The sequence below is a fragment of the Diadema setosum genome, chromosome 1 (genome assembly GCF_964275005.1).
Source record: "Diadema setosum chromosome 1, eeDiaSeto1, whole genome shotgun sequence".
Taxonomy (NCBI): domain Eukaryota; kingdom Metazoa; phylum Echinodermata; class Echinoidea; order Diadematoida; family Diadematidae; genus Diadema; species Diadema setosum.
This window is the reverse complement of record NC_092685.1, coordinates 47,304,102-47,328,963: the sequence shown is the minus strand read 5'-3', so window position 1 is coordinate 47,328,963 and position 24,862 is coordinate 47,304,102. Positions and strand designations below refer to the sequence as shown.

The 24,862-nt window shown below is 38.2% G+C and overlaps 1 protein-coding gene across 1 annotated transcript in view; it reads right to left on the bottom strand.

Moving 5' to 3' along the window:
* Positions 1-19,158, bottom strand: part of LOC140236595 (E3 ubiquitin-protein ligase TRIM9-like) — a 73,486-nt gene extending 54,328 nt beyond the window's left edge. Inside the window, exon 1 of the mRNA XM_072316521.1 lies at positions 18,325-19,158. Within this exon, the coding sequence (XP_072172622.1) occupies positions 18,325-19,158 (834 nt within the window). The remainder of the gene's footprint in view (positions 1-18,324) is intronic.
* Between the last annotated feature and the right edge of the window lie 5,704 nt (positions 19,159-24,862).

Below are 24,862 nucleotides of genomic sequence, written 5' to 3'. Positions count from 1 at the left end.
ATTATACAATGGTGGCCAATTTTTGCCAGAAAAGTACTGTTTTCATCGTGTATATTCCAATCATTATCAACGCATGGCAAATTTACTGGATGCATTTCCTTTTGGCTTGCCAGAGATGCATCTGTGCATTCGCAATTACTGGATGCATTGTAAATCTACTGGATGCATGGCTAGCCATCGAATGTTAAGTCAGCGAACGCTTGCTAAGCACGCTGACTCTGCCTATTTGTTATTACTGGATGTACAACATGCCATCTTCTGTCAAGTGCATAAACTCTGTTATTACATGTGCGATAGCATGTCTACATTGTCTACTGCTAATGATCTCAATGATTATTTGATATCGAATGTGCAGCCAGTAAAATTTGTTGCACAGCTCTCGACCAATGAGACTGCAAAATTTTCTCAATCTGTTCTATTACAGGGTATAGATCATGCATAGAATTCTATGACTTTTGACATGGTCCACAAAAAGCCCATACATCCATTCATCATTTTCTTTTTCTTTTTTTGTCTAATCTCTTCACCTCACTCATGGTTTATCTCTTCAAGCCAGGCAGATATGTATATTCTTCATGAAATGTATTGAATCATATTTACCAAGTAATGGTCATAATCCAGGCAAACATATGATGCTCTAGCACTTTTGACATTGATACATGTAGCAGCTTCACTGAAATTGCAAATGGCTATTGTTTCTTTTCTTCTGTATGTCCTGTATGTAAGACCTCAGCTGTGTATTTGATACTGGCAGTTACCCCCTATTCAGACGCATGCCATTTTATACCAAAACTCGATAACGAAACGACGTATAAAGAATCATCGTATAGCCGACAGACCGTTCAGACACTAATTTTGACCATTCTGAGAAACGTCGTATAGATGTACAGTTTCCCACCGTGCATGCTGTTATAGTCATGAGTGACAGCTGTGGGGTCACCATTCGTGCGCGCTCCCATTTAGCCCTGCCCAGTTATACCATTCTATGGTCGCCATACGTTTAGACACACACGGAATGCTGATTCGTTATCAAGTTCTAGTTTGAAATGATGCTCTGACCGTCAATTCGCTATATGTCGTTTCGTTATACGTCCTTTCCTTAGTCAGCGTTCAGACGTATAAATTCATCGTATAGCTATACCGTTCTAGTATAATTTTTTTTTTTTGCATCTGAATGCCCTGCTGTTCTCCTCCAACAAAACTGCTTTAATCCTCCTTCAAATAACTCATTAGATAGTCAGTGTATATTTAGTTTAATTTCATGTCACCAAACCACATCTTGCAGACCTTGCAGTTTGTGGATGAAGGGGAGTCTCATTTCAAAATCTATTTTAACTTATTCTGTTACCTCACGTATGATCAGAAACATGTTCCAACGTGTGATTACTAACAAGAAATGTTTACACTTTAAGCAGAGACTAAAAGCTAAAGACAACAATTCTCACAGGACCAACTGCATTCAATCTATAGTACTTCTGAAACTTTTCTGGATTCGCTGAAAACATAGATTTACTCAAATCCTTCAAAGAATTTAAAGAAATGCAAGGGTGACCAGAGATTCTCCTTCCTTAGAAACCAGGAATGCCCATCACGGCCATGGGGTAATTGTCACCTCATTCTCGTCAGCAGCACAAATCACATGCACCGTGTTTTTACATCGCTGATTTATCATATCCACCTGGCGCTGTGGCCATGATAGGCTACCCCTGAAGGGGTTAGGTCACCAGGGTGACAGCTGGTGATGGACCCGGGAGAGATTGGGGAGAGGGCATGGAAAGTCCTGGGCCTGTCATCTCTGATCGATCTCAACCAGGAACGCAGATGGATCTCACCTCCACGAGGAACAAAATTGTCATGTTAGCGCGGTCGGCAAACAGCTCCGGCACGCCTCCCAATTTGGCGTGAAATTTCCTCTGTCAACAATTGGTATCTGTATTGCCTTTGGAAATATACCAGAGTATAAACAACCTCCTGTACCTTTAAAATCAAGAAATGTGAATTTTCTGGCAACTTGGGATGAATGTTTATAAAAAAAAAAAAAAAAAAAAAAAAAAAAATTAGAGTGCCAATTGAAAGTTCTGGTGCAATTTTAGCAGAGCATAAGAAAGATAAATCAAAACTATTATTTACAGTGTAAAACTTTATTCATGTCACCTGAAAGAGAAAATGTGAAAATGCAGATTTAATCACTGACACAGATAAAAATTCCCTCTATCCAACATGCTGACAAAATACCACTCTCACATACCTTTATCCGTCTTAGTTATCTTTAGCATAGCTGGGTCTTCATGCAAGCTTCCAATCTTCTTTCGATTGTATTTGCCCACACTATCAATTCACAGTTTAGAATTTGCAAAATTTTCAATTACCTGACTTGACTCATTGCTGAAATAAGGTTGTTGTTGAACTTAACCAGAGTTTTGAATTAGACCATGAAATTGAAATTCTGACGTATAGGTATACAGCATTCCAGTTTCAATAATTTCTATATGATTTGAGTCTTGCTTGGTACATCATAAATATTCATGCAGTTGTATGAAGGGAATAATTCCTAATCTTCTTTTGACCTTGTGCCAAGAATTTCTTTTATCTTTAAATTTTTGTTTTGCTGCTTTCTTGGCATGGATACTTTGAAGTATCAAAACTTCCAAGACTGATGTCATAATATTCTAGAGTAAGGGCAAAGAGATAAAGTCTTATTAGGCAGTTCCATTTCATTTATTTTTTAACATAAATTTTGCAAAAATGGCAGAATGCCTAAGTAACATCTGTGCAAGATAGTGAATAAAAACTAGAGGGACGACAGAAATGGTACATGTACATTGCCTTTAAGTTTAGGACCATTTGGTTTGAGGTTTGGGGGTTAATTGGGGTTAGAGGGAGGAGAATATTGATGTTCAACTTGTAACCAGGCACTCAACATGAATATTTCATGGAAACAAACTCATGCTGACGAACTATATGACATACCGGTATATTGGTGTGTGTTTGCTTGCATAATTGTCTGTTTGTGTATCGATGTGTACATGTGTGTGTATATCACACGTGATACAGAAATAAATTATGTAGAATAATTGTATATCTGACTTCAGACACATTGCATACAAATGACTCAACTTCTGCTATTTCAGACAGTGAACAATTGCATAGCTTTTGGGCAAGAAATATCCAGACATTCTGATATGCAGTGCCCATCTTCAGCTGCTAAGATTACTCAGTGGCCATGGATGTCCTCTATGACTCGGACACTCTAAACAGGAAGCTCTATCACTGAGCACTTTTTAGCCGCAAAACAAATGTCATTAACTATGATTTTTATATCAATTTCATCACAAATGGCCTGTTACATGTTTTTGATGATGTTTCCCGTATATTTTGTCACTAAGCATACTTTACATTCTAAGGGGACAATCTTCATTGACTTGACCAAAAGAAGGGAGCGAGAGAGAGAGAAAAAAAAACAAACAATAACAGTCTAAGCGACCATTGCAATCCACACATGACCAGATCAGGGGAGGAAGACAGTAGATAATCACACTTCCTTTTGGCTTGGGGGGGGGGGGGGGTCAGGGATCCCCCACCCCCATCATCGATGGTAAGGTCACAAGCATGAATATACTGCAGCTTCATGACCTGCTGAAGTGTTAAAGAGAATTTGCTTGCAAAGTACACATGGTTACAGTCATAATATGTGGAAATATTAGTAGAAAAGATCCACACAAGGATTGACTACTTGTGCACAGGGAGCATTCCTATAGCTCCCCCCCCCCCAAAAAAAAAGCAACAACAACATCATTCAAAGATATTAGTTCCTACCAATTCAAATATTCAAAACCCTTCCAACCATCAAGTGAAATTAATTTTTCTATTTGGAAATGTGTAACAGACTTTATGAGTACTGTAAAAGTGGATATTTTCGCGTGACTGATTTTTTGCGCTTGGCCATGTACAAATAAAAAGAGTTTCGCATGTTTTTAATTCCACGGAATCAAGACATCAAGTACTGGAACATATGGCACGCAAAAACATTCACATGCTTTTTTTTTCGCGCTAGCTTCTGGTTGTGCGAAATGCGTGAAAATTTCAGTAAAGCTAAAATTTCCACTTTTACAGTAACCTCCAGAGATAGCCCTCCAGAACTCTTTTTTTTTTTTTTTTAAATGAATTAATAATGACCCTGGTCTTAAACTTTCCCTATAAAGCTCATGATACATAGATTTGGCTTACTCATGGGTTTTACTAAAATTCAAACCTTGATATAACATCAGAACTATCTTACTGTAAAAGTGGATATTTTTGCACGACTAATTGTTCACGCTTGGCCAGGTAAGAAGAGTTTCGCATGTTTTTAAATCCACGGAATCAAGACATCACACACAGGAACATATGACAGGCAAAAATATTTGCGTGCTTTTATTTTCGCGCTAGTTTCTGGTTGCGCGAAATGCGCAAAAATTTCAACACTGCAAAAATTTCCACTTTTACAGTATTAACTAAAAACTAATTTGAACTTGACAGTTTCCTGAGATATTATGATATCCTGTTTTGTTACATTTTCAGAGGAATGTAACCTTTGAACTCTCAGTCATGTGACTGAGTAGTGACATTACTCTTGCAGACAGTGACACTACATAGTCCTTTTATGCCTTCCACATGTATCATTATTCCTCCCATCATCTCCCCCACCCACTGTCTTATTTCTTTCTCCACTGTCGGTAACAAGAAACATTACTTTTCCTCCGAAAGGGCATTGTTCAAACTGACGCAAGTCTGGATGATCAAATAATCTTTCTTGGAATCAAAAGAATTTTTTTCTTGGAATTGCCCCCAAAATGCTGTCATCTTAGGGCACATGATTGAATTGTCCATTACAGACAATAGACTGATAATGAAAGATTGGGCAACATTTCCAACACTGACAAATAGCCCTTGGGATTGGAGACATTATTGCATGTTCTTCTGAGGTTGAACACACTATCAATAGATTCAGCAGCAGCTCAAAAAACAAAATGGCACCGCCACAAAGTTCATTTTCTACAGTGCAGATTGGCATCTTAATATCAACTTGCATTTTACAATCACCAAGAAGCAATGACCTTTAGATTCTTAGGTTTGCTGGCTGGCATCCTATTCACAAATCTATTGAAGAAGTCTTCCCTGCAGAATGGTTAAAGCTCCTAAAGTGCTTTAATAGCCACATGACTTCAGGTACTTTTGATGTTCCTAAAAATGCACCACGCCCACATCCATCGCAATGACATTATTGCATGCCTAGGAGACATAAATATAGATCTATTGAATTCCTCGCATTATACTACCCTCACATACAGATAGAGACATGAATTACAGCATACCAATGCCACATAGATCTCTTGCCCCCTGTTTCTCACATTTGGCTATGTCACGTTGACTTGCCATCTGGTTGAACTGTACTCAAAGTATTAAGGGGGCCAAATCTCACCAAGTTCAGGGACTGACATTCACCTATGTTAGCTACCAGTAGACCTTGCTTAAAAATTCCACTCTGATATGATTCAGGAAGGACTATAAGAGAGAGGTTTGGTATTATGTTTCTATTAAAGAGATCTCACAGTACACTCTTATCTTATATGTTGTTGTTTTTTTCATGACCCTGAACTCAGTTTGGGTATTACAGCTATCTGTTATATTTTTTCTCTTTTAATGAAAATTGGATTTTGACATTCAGTTTTGAACCCTCTATGTTTTTTTTTTTCCCTTTTTATGCTGAAGAGACAAAGTCAACAAATTTCAAGACTTAAATATAATAATAATAATAACTCAGTATTTATATAAGGTAGGGGATACCTTTTACAGACCTCCCAAAATGCAGCAAAACATTAAATATGAACCTCAGGGGACTTGTTTAGGCCACTGCTGAGAAATTTGGAAATCAACAGTTATCTACAATTTGAATAATGCACAAAACTCAACTACTCAGTAGTTCTGTGTGTCAGCCATACTTAAGCCTTTTTGTTGCAGTCTTCTGTATTTTTTTTTATCTATAAACACAAATCTAAAAGTATAAGAGCTGATGTAATAACATATAGAGTGTGTGGCAAGAATGTATATAGAAATGTTTGTAAGTTTTGATGAACTTTCTTCACAAAATATACATGATAGACACACATGCAGTGCATGGGTCTGCAAAGGTAGCCTAGTAATGTACTGGAATTTATGGTGAGCCCCGAAAAAAAATTTCATTCAAAATCTAACAGTCAATAAAAATGTACTAAATGTTACCTTCCACTTTCAATACTTTATGGGAGTTTCTAAAATGATACTCTCTTCAACATACCAATGTATTTATACAACTCTTCATGTAAGGCATGCAAATGGGATTCCCTGCCTTTAAAACTATCATCACAGCACATGTTTCATGACTGGTGCCAATAATTAATCACTTTTTAGAAATTAGAGATTGTTTTCCCACTATGATGATTTTCTCCTCTTAACTGAGAGATCATTTCTAACTCGCAAGTACTGTCCAGCTGGATGCAAATGTAATGGGCTTCATACCTAGGTGATGAAGAATGGACATGTAGTATATTAAAAACAAATTTCACAAGACCCCTGCCTCTCCTAGGATGTGAGTAATAAATATCTCCCTGCCCTCACACACTGCCTGTAGATCATCCACGTGTGTGTCTGATCACGGATTACGACAGGACCGTAATACAGATGACTCGTGTGATTGCTAATCCCAGCCTGCTTGCGGTTGAGTGGATGGTGCAAGATTATCTCATCCATACATCTCCTGTCTAATACCTCTCACCTCACAGGCTCGCATCCCGTTGGGGGCATCATCAACTCGCTTCTGGTGCAGAATTAGGGTTTCCAAACAACTGCCAGGGAGTTTTGGGCAGTCCATAAATGCAAAGCTGTTTTAATTATGGGGTGAGGAATGCCTTTCTGAAACACCAAAAAAAAAAAATGCAGTTGCATGTGTGTTTGAGCCAGAAACATGTTTCTGAAGAGTTGATAAACGCAAAGTCATTTTGAAACACGTTTATAGCTCCGATCTGCCAATGCCATCCACTGCCAACTACACATCTCTGCTCCTTGAGTCAAACTGTGCAATGGAGCTGTGCAGTGGAAAGGCCTCCCTATCGACTCACAATTTTGATGAACGCAACAACTCACGAAACGCAATCCGAAAGGCATTTGCTAATGTGTTTTGATAGTGGGTATTGAAATGTGTTTCAAATGAGGGAAACTTGGTAAAGGCAGCTTATGGTTCTTTTCAAGATCCCCTGGCAAAACTTAGCTTCCTCCACTGAAAACATGACTTTGCCCCTTGCTTGCCAAGCGTCTTTCTTCTACCAATGAAGTGGTCTATCAGAGGATATATGCGACAGAAAATCTCACAGTGCATCAGGAAAATTATATCAAACAGCTCATACGACATAATTATCAGACCTAGTAGAATTATTGCACATTTGTTTGTTTGTTTTCTTGGTAATGTGGGTATGGGTTCCACTGATATTCAATGTTAAATAATATCCTTGCAAGGTTGCTCTCTTTATAAACTGATCATTAACTGATTTTCACATGCTATCAAAATGAAGTGACAGAACTAAAAAGGCAGTATTTAGTATTGTGAAATCACATTTATTTTCACATGAAAAAGATGTGTATGGAATTCTTGCCCATCTTCAATTTCCTCAATCTTGAGCTGCTAACTTTGTCACTTTACTGTTTGACACTAAAATGCAGATGTTTCACTTCTAATGGAATTTCTCCTTAAATCCATTTAAATGACTAAAATGAAATGCCATCATCACTGCATTGCATCAAATCAAATAGAAATATATGTGTGAAGAGAATTCATCAGGGAAAAAATGTTCTTCTCATTTATTGAGATTGCTACTCTCCAAAACAAGATATGCAGAAAGTTCACAGATGAGGCTTGTCCTTTAAAGATATGATTGATGAGTTCAATTACAGGGACCTGGACACTTCATAAAGTGCAATGGCACTGAGGAGGGTCACACTTGTAGGGGGCTTGAAGTTATTTTGGTTGTTAAGTGGTCATGACAGCCCCCATCCATGGACTTCCTCAACTTTCCTTTTGTACAAACTCAAGTTTGCCCTCTAGAATTAGTCTTAAAAAAGACCTAGTTGTTTATAAAAATATTACTGCTGTACATGATAGGCTATGTATTTTGAGTGAATTTTGCACACGTCCTATTTCCTTCTTTGTGTAATGCTGAATAGTCAAATTAATAAAAACTTGTACTAGCAAGTGCCTAATGATATTTTCGTTTTTGTTTTATCATGGTTTTATTTTAGACTGAGCATGGACTGAAATGATATGATATACTGTATCAACTATGTATGGAGAAAAGACTACAGATTCAACAATGACCCGTGGGAGGCACTCTTTGTGTCTTTGTGAAGAGGACAGCCAGTCAAAATCATTAGTCCCAGCCATTCATTTCTTTGTCCCCAGCTCATTATGAGCAACCACAGCCTTCATGGGCACAATGACCTCTTCGGCTTTGACTTTGAAACCAGCCTGTAGAGTAACCTTTCCACAGCCACAATCAGAAGAAAACAAAGTCGTCTCCGATATAATTGAATTCTCAAAGGATTTTTCCACAGGGCACAAATGGTTTTATGATATTTTTTCATTCATTTTTTTTTTTATAGTATGACAATGAAAAGAAGATTTTGCCAAAGCTCTGTTTATATCACATCTGTCTGTCTTATAGGAGATGTCACTAAGCAACAGAGTGGGAGCCATTAGAGTATTTCAAACGTCATTTGATGTGGTGCTTTGCATAGGCTTTAGAGAAAAAATATCAGCAACAGTAGTCAGCAGGGCTGGGGGCCAAATTTTGAGGAATCCCGGTACACTGTAAAAATTTATACAAAAATATGGCTAGACCCAGGGAGGTCTTCCCACCTCCCCTGCTAGACCCCTCTCTTTGTGGTATCCCTTGGACTTGATATTGCTCTTTATTTGTTTTGTGCACGAAATGTCAGTAATTTGGCAGATTTTTGGATATACTGCATTACTTTATTTATGGTATTACAGACTCCAACCCTAAGCATCTCCTAAACAGGAGATTCTCCCGCCTGGACTTCTTAGCAAACTGGAGACTCTGATCATGTACACAATATTACATGCTCTTAAATTAATAGCACATCAGGAACATGAAGTGCGACGTCCCGTGCGGCTGCAGGGTCCATGGTCTGCTTGATACAGGGCCCTGAAACTATGTAGCTTTCTGGTGATATCTTACTCTAGCCTTACTTTTTAACACAATATATTGTAATTAAACTATATTTCAGCAGGAGAAAGCTCCATTTCAAGCAGGAAGGATACGTCTTGAGCGGGAGACACACAGCTCGAGTGGCACATATTCAAACTCAAATGGGAGATTTTGCAAAAAATGGCCTTAAGCTGGAGATCTCCCACTGGAAGCAAGAAAGTTTGAGTCTCTGTTGTATATGTCAAATTGTATGATACATTCTCAAAGAAAGAGGAAACTGATCTTTTCATCCATCTTCACTGAAACATCAGACTCTCGTTTTGTTTGTTTGTTTTTTTTTTGTGGTAAAGATAATTAATGCTTTCAAAGTATTTGACTTCACAATCATGTAACTAAAATGGCCATCTGCTCACTGCCATGGTACACCACATTGACTGATACTGCCAAAGCATGGTACTCCCCTTGTCATTTGCTCAATCTCTTTCACTTATCTGGGGTTTCACTTGTAACAATGATGAGGGAAAACAAACTCCTGATGCAATGTCTAGAAATTTTCTTGGGAAAATATATTTCCAGTGGAAAGAAGGGCAAACAGAAGTCACATACACATGTAAAGTTGTCATTTCTCTTTGACGGACGATAGATTCATCCCTAGATGTGTTCATCAACCACAAGGTGATCCAGACCCAGCAAACTGTAAAGAAAGCGATGATACTGATATTACAGCAAATTGATGATGCATGCACTCAATTTCCCTCCCCTCTGAGTACGGCTGAGTGCAGAAAATAATCACTGGGGCACTGTTTGATGTACTCTATCAGTCCTTATGCAATCTGTGTATGCAGGGCATGGGTGGGTGACTGCTGATCGTATTAATTACCCACTCTGAGCGCTCTGGGCCATTTATAGAGATGATCAATCAGCCACATAACGATCAAAACGAACATTTGTGCCGACAAGCAAGATGAATCGAGACAGGAAAAGAGTGCGTTCACTACACCCTGTGGCACGATGACTCAAGCAGGATCATTTCACAGTCAACAATGGCAAAATTCCTTGTCACTGAATTTATGTATCAATCGACCAACGGCTTAATTACAAAGAAAAGAAAAAAGACAAGGTACAAGGAAGACACTACTAATTTAAGACTGATTAGTAGAAATAAGAGTACGGTACCTAAACAGCGGAGGAGACACATCCTCATGCTTCCTTGATGCAGTCGTAACATGTATGTACCTGTACCTATAAACTACCTGTACATAAAGACCTTCTGGCTCTAATGTCAGTAATGACCAATGATCTTGACTGTCTCTATTAGATCGGTTACACACGAGAGAAAATTCGTAACTTGAATCATCATTGTAATGATGATTGCAATTCGTCTTTAGAATTATCAGACCTTACACACGCTCGCTCGAAAACTGTGATTAGAATTCGAATTCTCGAGCGAAGGCGTTACGTAATCCTTGGTGACTTGTCAATCAAAACAGCAAGGTTCTATAGCGCGTATTATCTACGGAAGTGCTTGAAAGGTCACGTAAGCTCCGCCCCTCAAAAGATGTTTTGGAGGTCAAGCATTACACACGCAAATTTCGCACCGTAATTTGAGTGAAACTTCACTGAAATTCACCTCCGGACGAGAATTTGAATTCGTGATTGTGATTAGCATTCGTGATTCTAATTTGCTTCCACACGTGCTAAAAATTTGTCATTAGAATTATTTTTCACTGGAATCATCATTCAAATGACAAATTTTTGACCGTGTGTAACCGCTCTTAGTTGTCAGAGTGGTCTGGAATGTGACACTGGATCTCTTGTACCAGAAGGTCATTTGTATTTGCTGTACTAGCTGTGTATTCTCTCTGCCCTTGGCTACTGCTGATAGAGCCTAAAGAAAACTATTGGTTTTTACTATTGATTTTCTGCAGTAGAGTAGACCAGGCTTTGTTTACACGTGTACAGGGTGAAAACAGGAGAGGAGCAAAATTTGACTATATTGATATTGCCCGAGAAAGTACAGTGTCCCTTGGGAAGGCCATGGCAGGTTTCTTCCAGGAACACAATTTCCACTAGACTTTGGTTCTCTATGTACAGAAACTCATCTGGCATCAAAATTTAGCTCATAATGCTATTTCAAACTTCAAAGACTCCCCATGTTGATACTACCACAGTATGTGACATACCGGTAATGCAATGATTTGACGGCAGAGCAGAGAAGTTATGAGCGCTTGTTCTATGAAATACTTGTCTCATGCTTGCCCAGCAAGCAGTAGGTTACAATCATGGGTCATTCTGCATTCATGAAGTTTTTTTACTTTTTCAGCAGATTGAGCATTTGCAATGCATGTTGGAATGATACATTGTTAAATCAGGGAAGTGACCTCCCTGCTTAAATGCAGCACCTTGCACTACTGATTGTGTTTGTTTTTAAATTCTAGTTTCTCAGAGAGAAACTTTTTATGATGACTTCAGGGCAGTTGCAAAGACAAAAAGTTCTTTAACCTTCAAGCTACATTCTATACATCAGTTGGTATTCTACTTTGCATGCATTGATGAACCAGCTTCTATGATATCATCAATTGCCTTGTAAAACAACTTTTATTCACCAAAGCAATTTGTCTGCTACATGCTATTATTCATACGCCAGCCCTCGCCTCCTTCAAAAACTAACCAACAACAGAAAAAAAAAAAACATGTTCCATAACTGACGAACAGAGACAGGGCAAAGTGGAATTAGCCCCAACACTGACGGGAGAAACCATCAGCAGCAGAAGAAAAACAGCTTTAGAATAAATCACCAGAGATCTATTCATCACCTGCAGTTGAGGCGCATGCATATCAAGGCAATCTCGCTCGGGAGACTCTACCCTCTTGCCTGGCACATATCAGCGAAAATCTCGGTGTGCTCTCGATCCTACCTTTTCATGAGACATGCCAATTCTGACGGCTCCCTAATGGAGGTAATGGCAGGGAATTTTTGTAGAGCATGTTTGCACATATAATAGCTTGTACATATTATCTGACTTTCACCATGTACAGTAGAGGCAATGTCAAGATACTCCTCAGCTTTTAAAGTTTGAACAGGGAAAGCACAAGTACGGTAAGTCTTAAACCACAAATAAACACCACTATGAAAGTCCCTGTCTGGATAACATTATATTTACTTTGAAGAGAGAGTGTTTTTGCACATGAATGTGCACAAATAAAAACAAGGGATGAGTTAAGATTTGAGCAAACAACAAGTATCACAGGACTTGCAAACAGTCTGAATGGCAGCATGTTATCGTTATCATTATCATCTTCAGATGAAGTAAACTATGGTAAGCAATATCAGCGGTATTTTGTGCAGTCATAGTTGTGTGCTTTGGGGAGTATTTAGCAAATATTGTCAAAAAGTATTGAGTATCTTTATAACTTAATATAAGCAAATACAAAATAGTAGCATATATTTGGAGGTCATTTCATCTTCTTTAATCCTGCTTTTGAAACAGTCTTTGATCAATCTTGGTTCTTGAACAGAACTTTCATAGCATACCAAAATTGATGCACCAAATAGTGCATAGAGAAGTAATTCCCTCACAATTAAAGTTTGAAGAAGATTCATGAAATTTTGAATATAAAGGCCAGCACTGGAAATATGGAATGGAGTAAATTTAGAAACTCTGGGCAATGCACCTCTGTGCTCACACTCAGTGGAAGTAATAATTTAGCAATTACTTTACAGGTCAATGCATTCACTACTTGAACTTTCCAGAGAGGCGCACTTCGCATTCATATTTCTGGTGGATGAGATGGTTCAGTGTCTGTTAACTCACTCCTGAAATCATATCTTCGATCCAAACTGCTAACGATAACAAGATGGGAGCCTTGTTTGCGGGGAGTGTTTTGGGTTGAACCATACCAAAATATTCTTGCTGGAGGCTACTCCTCAGAAGTGAACCGCTGGATTTGTTGATACTGGTAACAGAGCAACGGGGGAGGTGCTGGAATGCAATGCCATCTTTATGATGACCATGATCTGCCTAAACACTCCCTGCGACTGCCCAGTCATAATAATCATCATCAAACTATTTTAATGATGCTAGAAGAGAAAATGAAAAACACAATAGGGTCACCCTTCTGACATCAAAATACATCAAGTGAAACGTAAGTCAAGCATTGAAAAATATTTGGCAATGTGTGTACGGCTTGTACATTGTCACTTGTGGGTTTTTCTGGCCCAAGCATTCTATTCCAATATGTTTTGTGACCAAAAATGGGGAATTAGACATTCCATTTGATCTATTCATATTTTAATTTGTAAAAAGCACATGAATACACAATGGGGCCTATGATCCCAGGATAGGCAGACCATGGAACTTTCTTCTCAAAATGTTTGACACCAAATGTATGTCTTTGGCTGTCTGTTGTTAAACTACCTGATGAATTAACAATGTGGAGACCATGTCAAAACTTGGCAAAAATATGATCATGACAAACACTGAAATACCATTGATAAACTAGTAAGTCATCAACCTATCAGTCTTCAATGGACTTGAATAAAAAATTGGAGCAAATTTCCTTTTTCTCTTTGACTTCAAAGAGGTGAGTTGTAATATCCTTCATCCAATGAAATTGTCTTGGTTTGATGATTACACATTAAAGGGACTGTACAGTACTGGTTGAGGTCGGGATTCATGTTTTGAACATTTGTAAGTGAGATAATGAAAAGCCTCTTATGAAATATGAAAGAGCATGTAGGTTTAAGAAGGATTCAATGTTTATTTGATGAAAATTGGTTTTCAAATGGCTGAGATATCAAAAAAAAAGTGCTAATAATAAAAGGCGACATACCACAAATTTATTAGGATCTCTTTGTTTCACATTGTTTTTGGATATCTCAGCCATTTCAAAACCGATTTTCATCGAATAAACTTTTGATACCCCTTAGAACTGCATGCTCTTTGACATCTCATAGAGTGGTTTCTGAATATCTCGCAAAACGTTAAAAGCTAAATCCTCACCTCGACCACAACTGTACACACCCTTTAAGAGGATGGGTTATATTTGCTACATTACTAACAAAAATTGATTATTTCTATTAGATGAAGTGATAAGATTGTTTGGCTAACACTTAATATAAGGTAATGAGTATGTCAATTGTCAATATCTTTTCATGAAAACATTTGAACTTTATTGAAATTCTACAATCATCTTATTTGTGTCAGGACTATTCTATTGGGATTTCACCCATTTTATTCATTTTTATTTTCTATCTACATACACTACATATGTACTACATTTGACTTTAATGGTTTCTACAATGAGTACTTTCAGTGATACAACTGTAGTAAAGCATTTTGAGTGACGTGCTTGCAAGAAAAAATACTGCATGAATGCCATTCAATAGAGATTCAGCTCAGGTATCCTTGACTGATATCTTCATTCATTATTTATATTACACAAGGCAGGATACGACTGCCAAAATTGATAACCATGCATGCCAAAGATGGACATGAAGCACACGATAACACCTTCAGATTTTGCATGAAACAGAATCAATTTCACTTTCAATCACAATGAATTGGCAAATGCTGCAATCCTTTGCACCCCAGAGCCATGCACCCCACACTTTTCCAAAATATCATCCACAGGTCTACATCCATTCTAAAGAGGCTGTGATCTTTTATTTATTTTGCGTGCCATGTGGGGGGAAACCGCATCTGCAAGTGAACAACCCAACAGGGGTACATCCATACGTGACTCTCATTGCTGAGAGATCAAATTGCCTCATACAAAATTCATTTCGATGCTGTAATCGTGCAAAGGAGAGCATGCGAGGATCTCCAGCCTTTTTTCCCTGTTTTTTCTTCCAAACTGGAAAGTCACCTCCCCTACTCAAGTCTCGCGTCTCTCGGCTTATGTTTTCCAACTATGAGCAGAAATGACCTGAATGGACTGGAGCAACCCCACTCTGAAAAATCTAAATTTTGAGGGGCTGATTTTAAGGTTGGTCCTATCTTGTTTTGAAAAGGAGCTGAGAGACATTGAAGTATGAATAAAGTTAAAGGACTGTGAACATTTTCAATTGAGCCCTAAACACCCCCCTGCCCCTCAAAAAAAAAAAAAAAAATACCTGTGATGCCTCTATCAAAACCTGGATGAGAGTTGAGTGCTAATTCTAATTTTGTATGAAGAGCCATTCATTCCAATTAAGCATTTGACCCTTATGAATAACTTTTAGTGAGTATATGTGACCCGCTACAACAGAAGGATCCTAAAGTCGCTGACGGGTGAGCCGAGAAAATCAAGTTTGAAGTCAGAACACCAAAATCTGTCAAAACGTTCGGATTTCTGTTTTTATATAATTTTGTAGTCTAATGTATCTTCTATCATCTGCCAAAATTTCCAAGCTAAATGATCAAAGGAAAGGCCAGAAAAAAGCATTTTTTTCTGGGCCATGCTTGGCTCGCCCGTCAGCGACTTTAGGATCCTTTTGTTGTAGCGGGTCACATATGATCCAAACTAACAGATCATGTCAAAGTGCAACATATCAGTATGACCACAAGTCATTAGACAATGATGGCACGCGACAAGAGCAGTGAGTTTTCAAATCTGGCACAGGGAATGGCATGCAGTTGTGGACAAAAGCCACAGACATCACTGAAAGGAGAGAAGAAAAAAAGGTCTGCTGGCTAGGAAAATCTCCTGGACTGGAACCATTCAGTCTCACATGAGTGAAAATGTAAGCAAATACAGAGATGAGCCGTCAGTAAGAATAGGTGCTTAGAGCGGGACTTGTAAGGTTTCTCAGCTGGAGTTGCTTTGTTAAACACAGTGTTGTTCCAATTTCAGCGTTGACAGGGCAACGTTACCCTGCCAAGAAGTTTAGAGACGCTTGGTTTCCCATCTTGATATCCCTACCATGTTAACAGGAAACATACAAACATAAAATATACCAGGCAGTCTTATGTTGCACGATGCTACTTTTTAACAAGTTTCAACAAGGGTCTCCTGTAGGAAAATGTATTTGGAGCGATAAAAATATCAGAACGGCAGACAAAATCCCCTGCCTCGGATGAAGATTGCAGTGACACATTCTACAGAATCTCATCTCAAGAAAAGGCAAACTCCAGGTAAATAGTAAACAACTCTTGCCAGCAACTGCTAATTATACAGGATTTTTTTACATGAGCCCAGCTTCGGGGAAGCAAATCAATACCATTTTGGAATGTTTGCACGAGAGCTCACCTCCACTCTATGTGACTGGGGGAAAAAAGCATACAATAACACAGGCTGCTTTGAGGCTGGGTGATGATCGTTACTGGATGCTTGCCTGCCTGGTGGATTATTATTCTAAATGGCAAGGGACAGTAATGTCTGTATGCAGGAAGTGTACCCAGTGTTAGATGGTTGTTTTTTCTCTGTGCATAGAATACAGACTTTGTAAACTGCAGGGGGAAATGGTGAAGCACAATTTCACATATACTGAATGGCATGTTTTATCTTGAAATGAAATCCTCCTGTCTAATGTTAGCTGCTACATAATGTACCATCAGGTCATGATTTCTCTGTCAGCTGTCCTATAAGAGTATTTCATCTTCAAATATATGTAATATAACTGCTGGATACGACAAACCCAACATTGTTTTTTCTGTCATATTGAACATTTTTGGTGAATATAGGTTCTTCTAATTTTGCACCAATGAAATAAACATAACAGTTTAGTCTATTTGTCCAATACAAAATGTGCTGTTGAATTCAGAGGTGCAAATCATCAAAGGCAAGATGATGATAATTGCTTTTGCAAACTTAACCCATGCCTTGATAGGTTAAGCCTTTATTACCACAAAGTGAGAGATTGCAATAAAAGCCGAATTGGAATCGTGGATTATTCTCGAGTGTACACTGTACATAACTGGCATACATTATGTTACAGAGTGAGATAGAATAAGCTCCTACAGTACTGTATTATGCAAATCTGTTGGTTGATTTGATATTCCTATTGTGACTGTCACTAATAACTATGTTTGTTCCTATCAAACTAACAAGGGTGGTGCACCAATCACTATACACTTGGTTTATCTCTTATCTCATAATTCATATGTTTATAATCATTTACCACTTGATTTGTTAATCTAACTACAACAAATCTTATGTAAGAAAGATTCCCCAACTTCAAGTTACCTCTTTTGTTACCATGAACAAGTAACAAACATCAAATGTCAATTTCATTTTTAAGTTATAGCTCTGACAGGGTTAATGATCCAATCCACTCTTGGAGAGATTATGCCCACTGCTGAGACTTCTAAACCTGAGCATTATCTACCAACACAGCTCAGAAAATAGTTTATTGTTGCAAACAAGAATGGAATCACACAGTTCTATGGAGTGTTTGGAGAATTCCTAGGTCCATTAAGAGTAGTTCGACCTGATAAAACAAGCTCAAATTAATCAGTGGTAAGGTTAAATCATGGATGGATGTATGAAAGGTACTGTATATTGCCCAAAGTTAAGTAGATCCAGTGAATTTAAAATATTCATAGAAAACATCAGTGAACTTTGAAGAAACATATCCATTATATCCTATATAAATATATTTAAAACTTCATGAATTTTTAGCTTTCTTAAAATCAATATCATCTCACTGTTGGATAAGACGGCTACAACAGTTTGTGATATTACAGCAAATAGCAGAAAAAGAAAGTATAAAGAGGACTTCTTGTTTCATAATTCTAGTATAAAGAAAAGCACTTTACTTACCTTCTTCACAAGACAAATGGAATATGTCAGTAAATAAAAAAGTCCAATGGAATGTGTATTGATCAGAAAAAAAAATTGAGGCATTCGATTTACATCTTCTTTGGATTCTATCATAATATCTTGGAATAGCCTTCAAATTAAGGGATGAAGGGCACATGGATTTTACTAAAACTTAAAAACAGAACTTTTGAAGAGCTGGTCAAAATTTCCTCATATTTTACTTATGTTTGGGTGTGTGTTGTTATTTGTTTTTTTACTCACTCGATCTTTTTATATTCATATGTTTGAGGCCCAGGGGTTAATTCATCTCTGATATGCATCTTATGACTTTAAAATGATGAAATACCTTCTGACTTTTGGCCATGGCTCCTAGTGCCTTCACCTCATGCTTGACATGTTTACCCTCATTCTGGCAGACGTAGCACACTGGAATCTTGCACAGCATACAGTACATACTCAGGTTTTCATCCGCATGTTCCTGGCATGTGGCAATTTTGGGCTGGCTCTTACCACCTTTTGCCTTCAAGCTTCCTTTGGCTGGGCTGACCAGACTGTGTTTGGCCAGAGGTCCCCGGGCTGGATGGCAGCTGAGCCTACAGGCACTACAATAAAACACTTCACATTGCTCACAGTACACTGATGCATCAGCAGCATTCTGTTGCTGTTCACAAAGCTGGCATTTTATGATGAGGTTCTGGGCCTTGCCATATCTGGAAACAATTGACTCTAGCACTCTGTTTCTAGGGAAACCGTTCACACCTTTCTCGTCCAGGAATATCGTGCGATGGCACTGGGGGCAGCTGATACGCAGAGTCTCTGGGTTGGCAGACGTGTATCCATTCTTGGTTACCCCAAGTCCACTTGATGTTCCCGAACTTGAGCTTGTACCACTGGCTTGACTAGGAGCGTATCCACCAGCAAAGCTGACACCACTATCACCATCACTGAACGCGCTGAGCCGGTCCGCTTCGGGGAAGTCAAAGGAGAAATCGTACTGAGCCGAGTTCGGTTGTTGTTGCTGCTGCTGTTGTTGCTGCTGTTGATCGCCGGGTTGTAAAACGGAAGGTCCACTAACTTGGATAGCCAAGACACATGGAAAACATATACTATGGGAGCAAGGAAGAATTACTGGATTTGCATAAAATCCTCTACACGCGTAGCATCGTAGCTCGTCCTCCATCTTCATTCACTCGATTTAAAACGCCGCAACCAGCGTTTAACGTCCTCGGTTACCGTGCCACTTCTATCGCTCTCCTGCGAAATGGCAATCCGTATTGACAATGAAGCCTGCCCATTCAGTACGGTTCGGCGATAGCGTGCGTTCCGTTCACCTGCGTGCTCAACGATCATAATCATCGTCTCGCCTCTTTGTAGCGGGGGAGCAACTATAACGGAAAATCGATAGTAGTGTGACTCTAAGCCTACCAAAATTCGCACAGAATACAATTGGGCTTGTGGGTTTCGATTGTTTTCATTGGGGAAGGGGGTCCGTTAATGCCCCCTTTGCCTTGATGCCGATTACGGTAAGCTTTAAGTCAGATTTGATATATGTTGCGTTTCTCCGGTTTCCGTTAATACCTGCCATTTTGAGGCTTCCCTTACTTGAACGCTGTGAATTATATTTTTTTCGTGGAAAGCGAGATATATTCCAACCAAATTATATACTTCAAGAAATGATCAAGCAGATTCGATATACACACTTTTTATCAATAATATTAACATCGTCAATGGCAGTAATACTTGAATGGACAAACCAAACCAATGCCAAATATATTCATGATTGACATACACAATACAGTCAACCGTGGTACATGTCCGCTCTCAGGGTAAGACGTAAACTGCTCGAGGGGCATAAGGCGCACCCCCATGCACGCGTTTACCGACACGAAACGCGGAATATAAGATGGGGCATTTATTCGTATACTCGTGAGTACGAAAACACTTGTATGGATACCACTTCATTGATCTGCGATTTGCATGGGTCTTCGCGTGAGATAAAAGCTTAGAAATGTTTAAGAATGTCTCAATCGCGCTGTTATGTACTATATACTCTCAATATTGCTATATCATAACAACCTTTGCAGCATTCGTGGTTTAGTCTGTTCCCCCATAAATTTTATTTGAGAAGAATTTGATATGTTTCCGAGTGGAACCTACATACTTCACGTCTGTTTTCTTTCACTTCTTTAGTTTGGTCCTAAGTTGAAGCCATGCAGCTAATTTTGTTTTCACACTCAGTTTCTATACTGGGACCCAGAAGTTCAAGTATAGGTTTCATCGAATATCTCCAGCATTTTTCATTACAGATTCAAATATTCTTCGTTCACCGCCATGTTCTAAATATTTTATTGTGCATCCATATATTGAGAAATATGAAAACAAATTAAAATTGAAACTGAAATTGAAAGACTGGGCGTCAATCCCACACTCGTACTGTCTTACACTTCGAGAAAGTTTGAAAGTGATATTTTCCATAAAGAGAACAAACAATAATATTTCTTAATTTTCCTATGAAAACTAATTGATAATTAAGGGCATGTTTGTACCATAGCATTTGTCAGAAACTTCCAAAACTTCCAGAAACATGCAATTTTTGTAATTGTCCCATATAAACTAAATGGTAAGGGCTCCTTCGTGCACACATAATCAATTCGGAGTGTAAAATGTTGTTGCAACCGCACGACGCAGGACTTAAGATAAAGCCAAATGATGAGCATATTAGTCTTGATTGAGACTTTATCCTTTGCAGATATTGATTTAGTTATTCTTCGCAGATTGTAGAAGTCCTAATGAATCGAAACTTCATATGCTTTTTCTGTTGATCATACCCTATCCCAATTTATTCGCCATTGACTAATATGTCAATTCGCACATAACAACTGCTTAACTTATTGAATGTTGTCTATTCATCTCTCAGTTAATGGTGTACTTTAAACCTGACACATCACTGATCCCATTATTGGCACTGTGGTCCGATCAATGCATGCTATGGCAGTGTTGTTGATAAATGACATGTAGGCCTCTATATACACACTATTGTTTATGTGAGATCGTTCCATAAAAAGTGTATTTGAAAGAAGAGACATTCAAAGATTTAACCTATAAAATAAATTGCATGATTTTACTTATAGTTTTAGGATGGTTTTCACCGTATAGGAGCGTAATGTAGGTGGTCGGCGAGAGTTCAGAAAAACATCAAGAATGTATGGAATGCACTTTTTATTATCATTGCTTCATGCATTGTGTGAAAATTGTTATAGCTACTTAGTATACTTTCCTGCGATTGGTATATAGTGTTATCATTACACTTCGCGCGGATTCATTTCATTCGCCGTAACATTCATTCATCATACACTCTTAAAACATCTGAGTCAGAACTGACCCGGATATGGCACGCAGTATTCATCCGGAAATTAGGTTTCAATCTCGTTAATTTTATTTTCTTTATGTAACTATTTTGATCACAGTAAATCTGTTGTCAAGTTGAAAATTCCACGCACCATATACTCCTTAAACAACAATGCCTAAGTTGAATCCCGTGTATGCACGGATATAGAATTATGTCACAAAAGAATGATAGAAATATCATCAAAATCATACGTGAAATAATGGCGCAGAAAGTTATGGAATTTTGAAGATTCACAAGTTTTCTCCGAATAGCAAGATTAATCACAGCTATATCAATATGCAAATTACTTGAGGTAATGGCGTTTACAACTCACAAAATTAATAACACCTTTTTATGCACAAATGTTTTTTTTGTGAATGTCGATCATTAAACTTTTGGTATAGGTGTGATCGCCGATCCTCAGAGCCTATAGTTGCAGGTTTTTGCAGCACACTGACACCAGTGCCCAAAAGGTAGCCTATACCGTGCCTGTAAACGTTTTTCTTTTGGAGTTCAACCCCCCCCCCCCCCCCAAAAAAAAAAGAAAGAAAGAAAGAAAGAAAGAAAGAAGAAGGAGAAATAGAAGACCCCCCCCCCCCCCAAAAAAAAAAAAAAAAAAAAAAAAGAGGTAGAAGAAGATGAGGAGGAGGAAGATTAGTGAAGATTGGCCAATGAGAAACTTGTGATTCTGTGATGCCAGCACCTCATCTAATATTTTGCTGGTGAAAACGCATGAGAGATTTTTGCAACCCTCCGAACTTGTGTATTACGTCCAGATTTAAGTACACTAATTCTTCAAGTTGGTTGGTTTTTTCATTTTTTTTTCTTGATTATCCAAGGCAAATTGAATACGGTGTGGAATTTTACTCTATAGTTTTACTTTTTTTTTCGTTTGTACGTTCAATCTATTAAATCATTGAGAGGCCCACATCTCTACATGCTTGTCTTTCATACACGTGATGGGCCTCTCATTTCTGATTAATACAATGATTTTGAACAAATAGTTTCGTATATACATGTTTATGTATTTTTTGGAATTCTTTTTGTAATTGTACCGGGATAATGTGATATTGGGGGGGGGGGGGATCGCATTCTAAGCTTTACTGACCACAAGGCTTGGATGGCAACAACCCTGGTCAACACCGGCTAAATCCACAAGATGTGCGTTGATTTTTAATAGCTTTCCCTTTGTGTAACATGGCATAAAGCCAACGATTGATATAAGAGTGTTTTGTGAGTAACGGTGACTTTCTCCAGTCATTTCTAACCTCAACACAGTGGTCACCTAGCCCGGGAGAAGTTCATAATCAGGGGCGGATCCAAGAATTCCGTAAGGGGGGTATCTCTAGTGCCACTTCCGGGTGTAATCAGCTGACCAGCCAAAAATAAACAAACAAACAAAACAAATACAAAAAACACAAAGGCTCCTCCCGTGCATTTTTTTCGTTTCTCGTGCCGTACTTCCGAATTTCATCGGCTGACAAAAGAAAAAAAGAAGAAAGCTTCAGCGCAATTTTCTGGTGCCACTACAATCCACAATCATTCATTTTTCCTTTTTATTTCTTTTTGTATTCAGAAAAATTAAAGGGGGCGCGTATTCAGAAAAATTAAAGGGGGCGCGCATGGTGCGCCCTGGATCCGCCATGCACTGATAATTATTATCCCGAAGGTAAGCTCGACGCCTGCAGACCATTACGGGATGGCCGTAACGTCGACATGAGATCAAAGGGGAGTACCAGTGCAGTTGGAAGTTAGTCTGGTAAGGAGTATACGCATTACATTTTCTTGGCACAACGATGATTTTTTTTTTTTTCAAAATCAAATGAAAAGCAAATAAGTTGTGAAATTCTAAAGTTTGCTAATTTTTCCCGGAATAGTTCTTGGACAGTCAGTATGCATAACGAATGAAGTAATGATGTCATCCCTTCACAACTTGCCGTATAGTTTGTACATAAAATTCGGGCATTCTCAGTTTTTCATTCAAATGTAATTCTGGCGCAGTCTAAATTCCTGATATAATCTGACTGATTATCATTTTAAAGTTATTCTTACATCCGGATGTACATTTGGACATGAAAAAATTGAATTTTCGTATTTTTTTTTTGGGGGGGGGGGTGGGGGGTATACGATCAATGGAAAATTATGAGTTGATGACATCGTCATAACAGCTCACTCATTTGCATATCAACTGTACGAGAATTGTTTTGCAGACATCAGTGAAACTTCACAATTCCATAACCTCCCTAGTTTTCATCTGATTTTGATTAAAAACAAAAATACAACAGTGATTAAAATTTCATGCGAAAGATACACATATTCAATTTAATTCGGAAAAAAAGGAAAATTTATTCAGATCAATAAATTTATGGACGATTCAGACAGTGACATTATTACTTCATCTATTATGGTGCGTTGTGATGTAGGACTGTCTACAATAACTGCAAACTTGTGAAATTATGTCGGATTTTGATGAAACTTCTACTCTTGTAGTTGTTTGATTTTACTGTGCTCAAGTCAATTCTCCAACTTGAATATAATACAATGTATGATGCTTTTTGATTTCCTTAAATACTGCATATAGGCCTAGATTGTATATGAAAAAAATAAAAACATTGTCCCAAAGGAGAGTATACCATACATGTATAGTGATCATCAACCAGGGCATTACATGACATCTTTCCTACTTGCCCTTGATAACAGGCCGTGTGCCCCCATGACTTTATACTTGTAACAGACAAGGACAGTGTCCATTGTGATTTTGTATTACTTACCTCATCTAATCATACTTTAAATTCGAGGTGAGGGCAAGCGAGGAAGGGTGCTGGTAATACACCCAGCAATATTACCCATCGAAATGATGCTACTCTCGCAATTTCTTGCTTTTCCCTACGGTGAAGCATGTAAGAAACTTGACTTTCAGGCTTCACCGTGTTTAACGCATCAGCGCATTAACCTAACGCCCTCACCGTTCTCTAGCTTATCATCCTTTTTGATTCTGATTCTGATTTTCAACTGGGATTTGTTGATTTCATAATGCAATGTCTTCATTCACAACTAGAACCGGAAAGCATGCATAGCTCATTCAAATAGGAGCCCACTCCATAATAAATCAAAATCACTTCTGGAGCAAAATCAAACAAGTGCGAAAAAAAAATATCATGGTATAAAAATAGCAAATGTATCATAGAAAATGTTAATTTGTTGTATTTTGTTTTGCTCGTTTGCTCATAATTATTATTTTCAGTCATTTTATACCCCATTTGTTGAGGCAATCAAAACTGTGTTATCTCAGGCGGTACATATTTTATAATGTACTTGAAAAGGACGAATTTCCCTTTGGTGGAGAGGCCCAGGGGCATATTAACTTTCCCTTTGTTAGAGTTGGGGGAAAAGGATCTTGAAGGAAGTGGTCGCATGGTAAAGCTAACAAGTGCGAGAAAAGATATTGAATGAAGAATGTGCTTAAAATATAACCAAGCGAAAATGGAACGGAAGG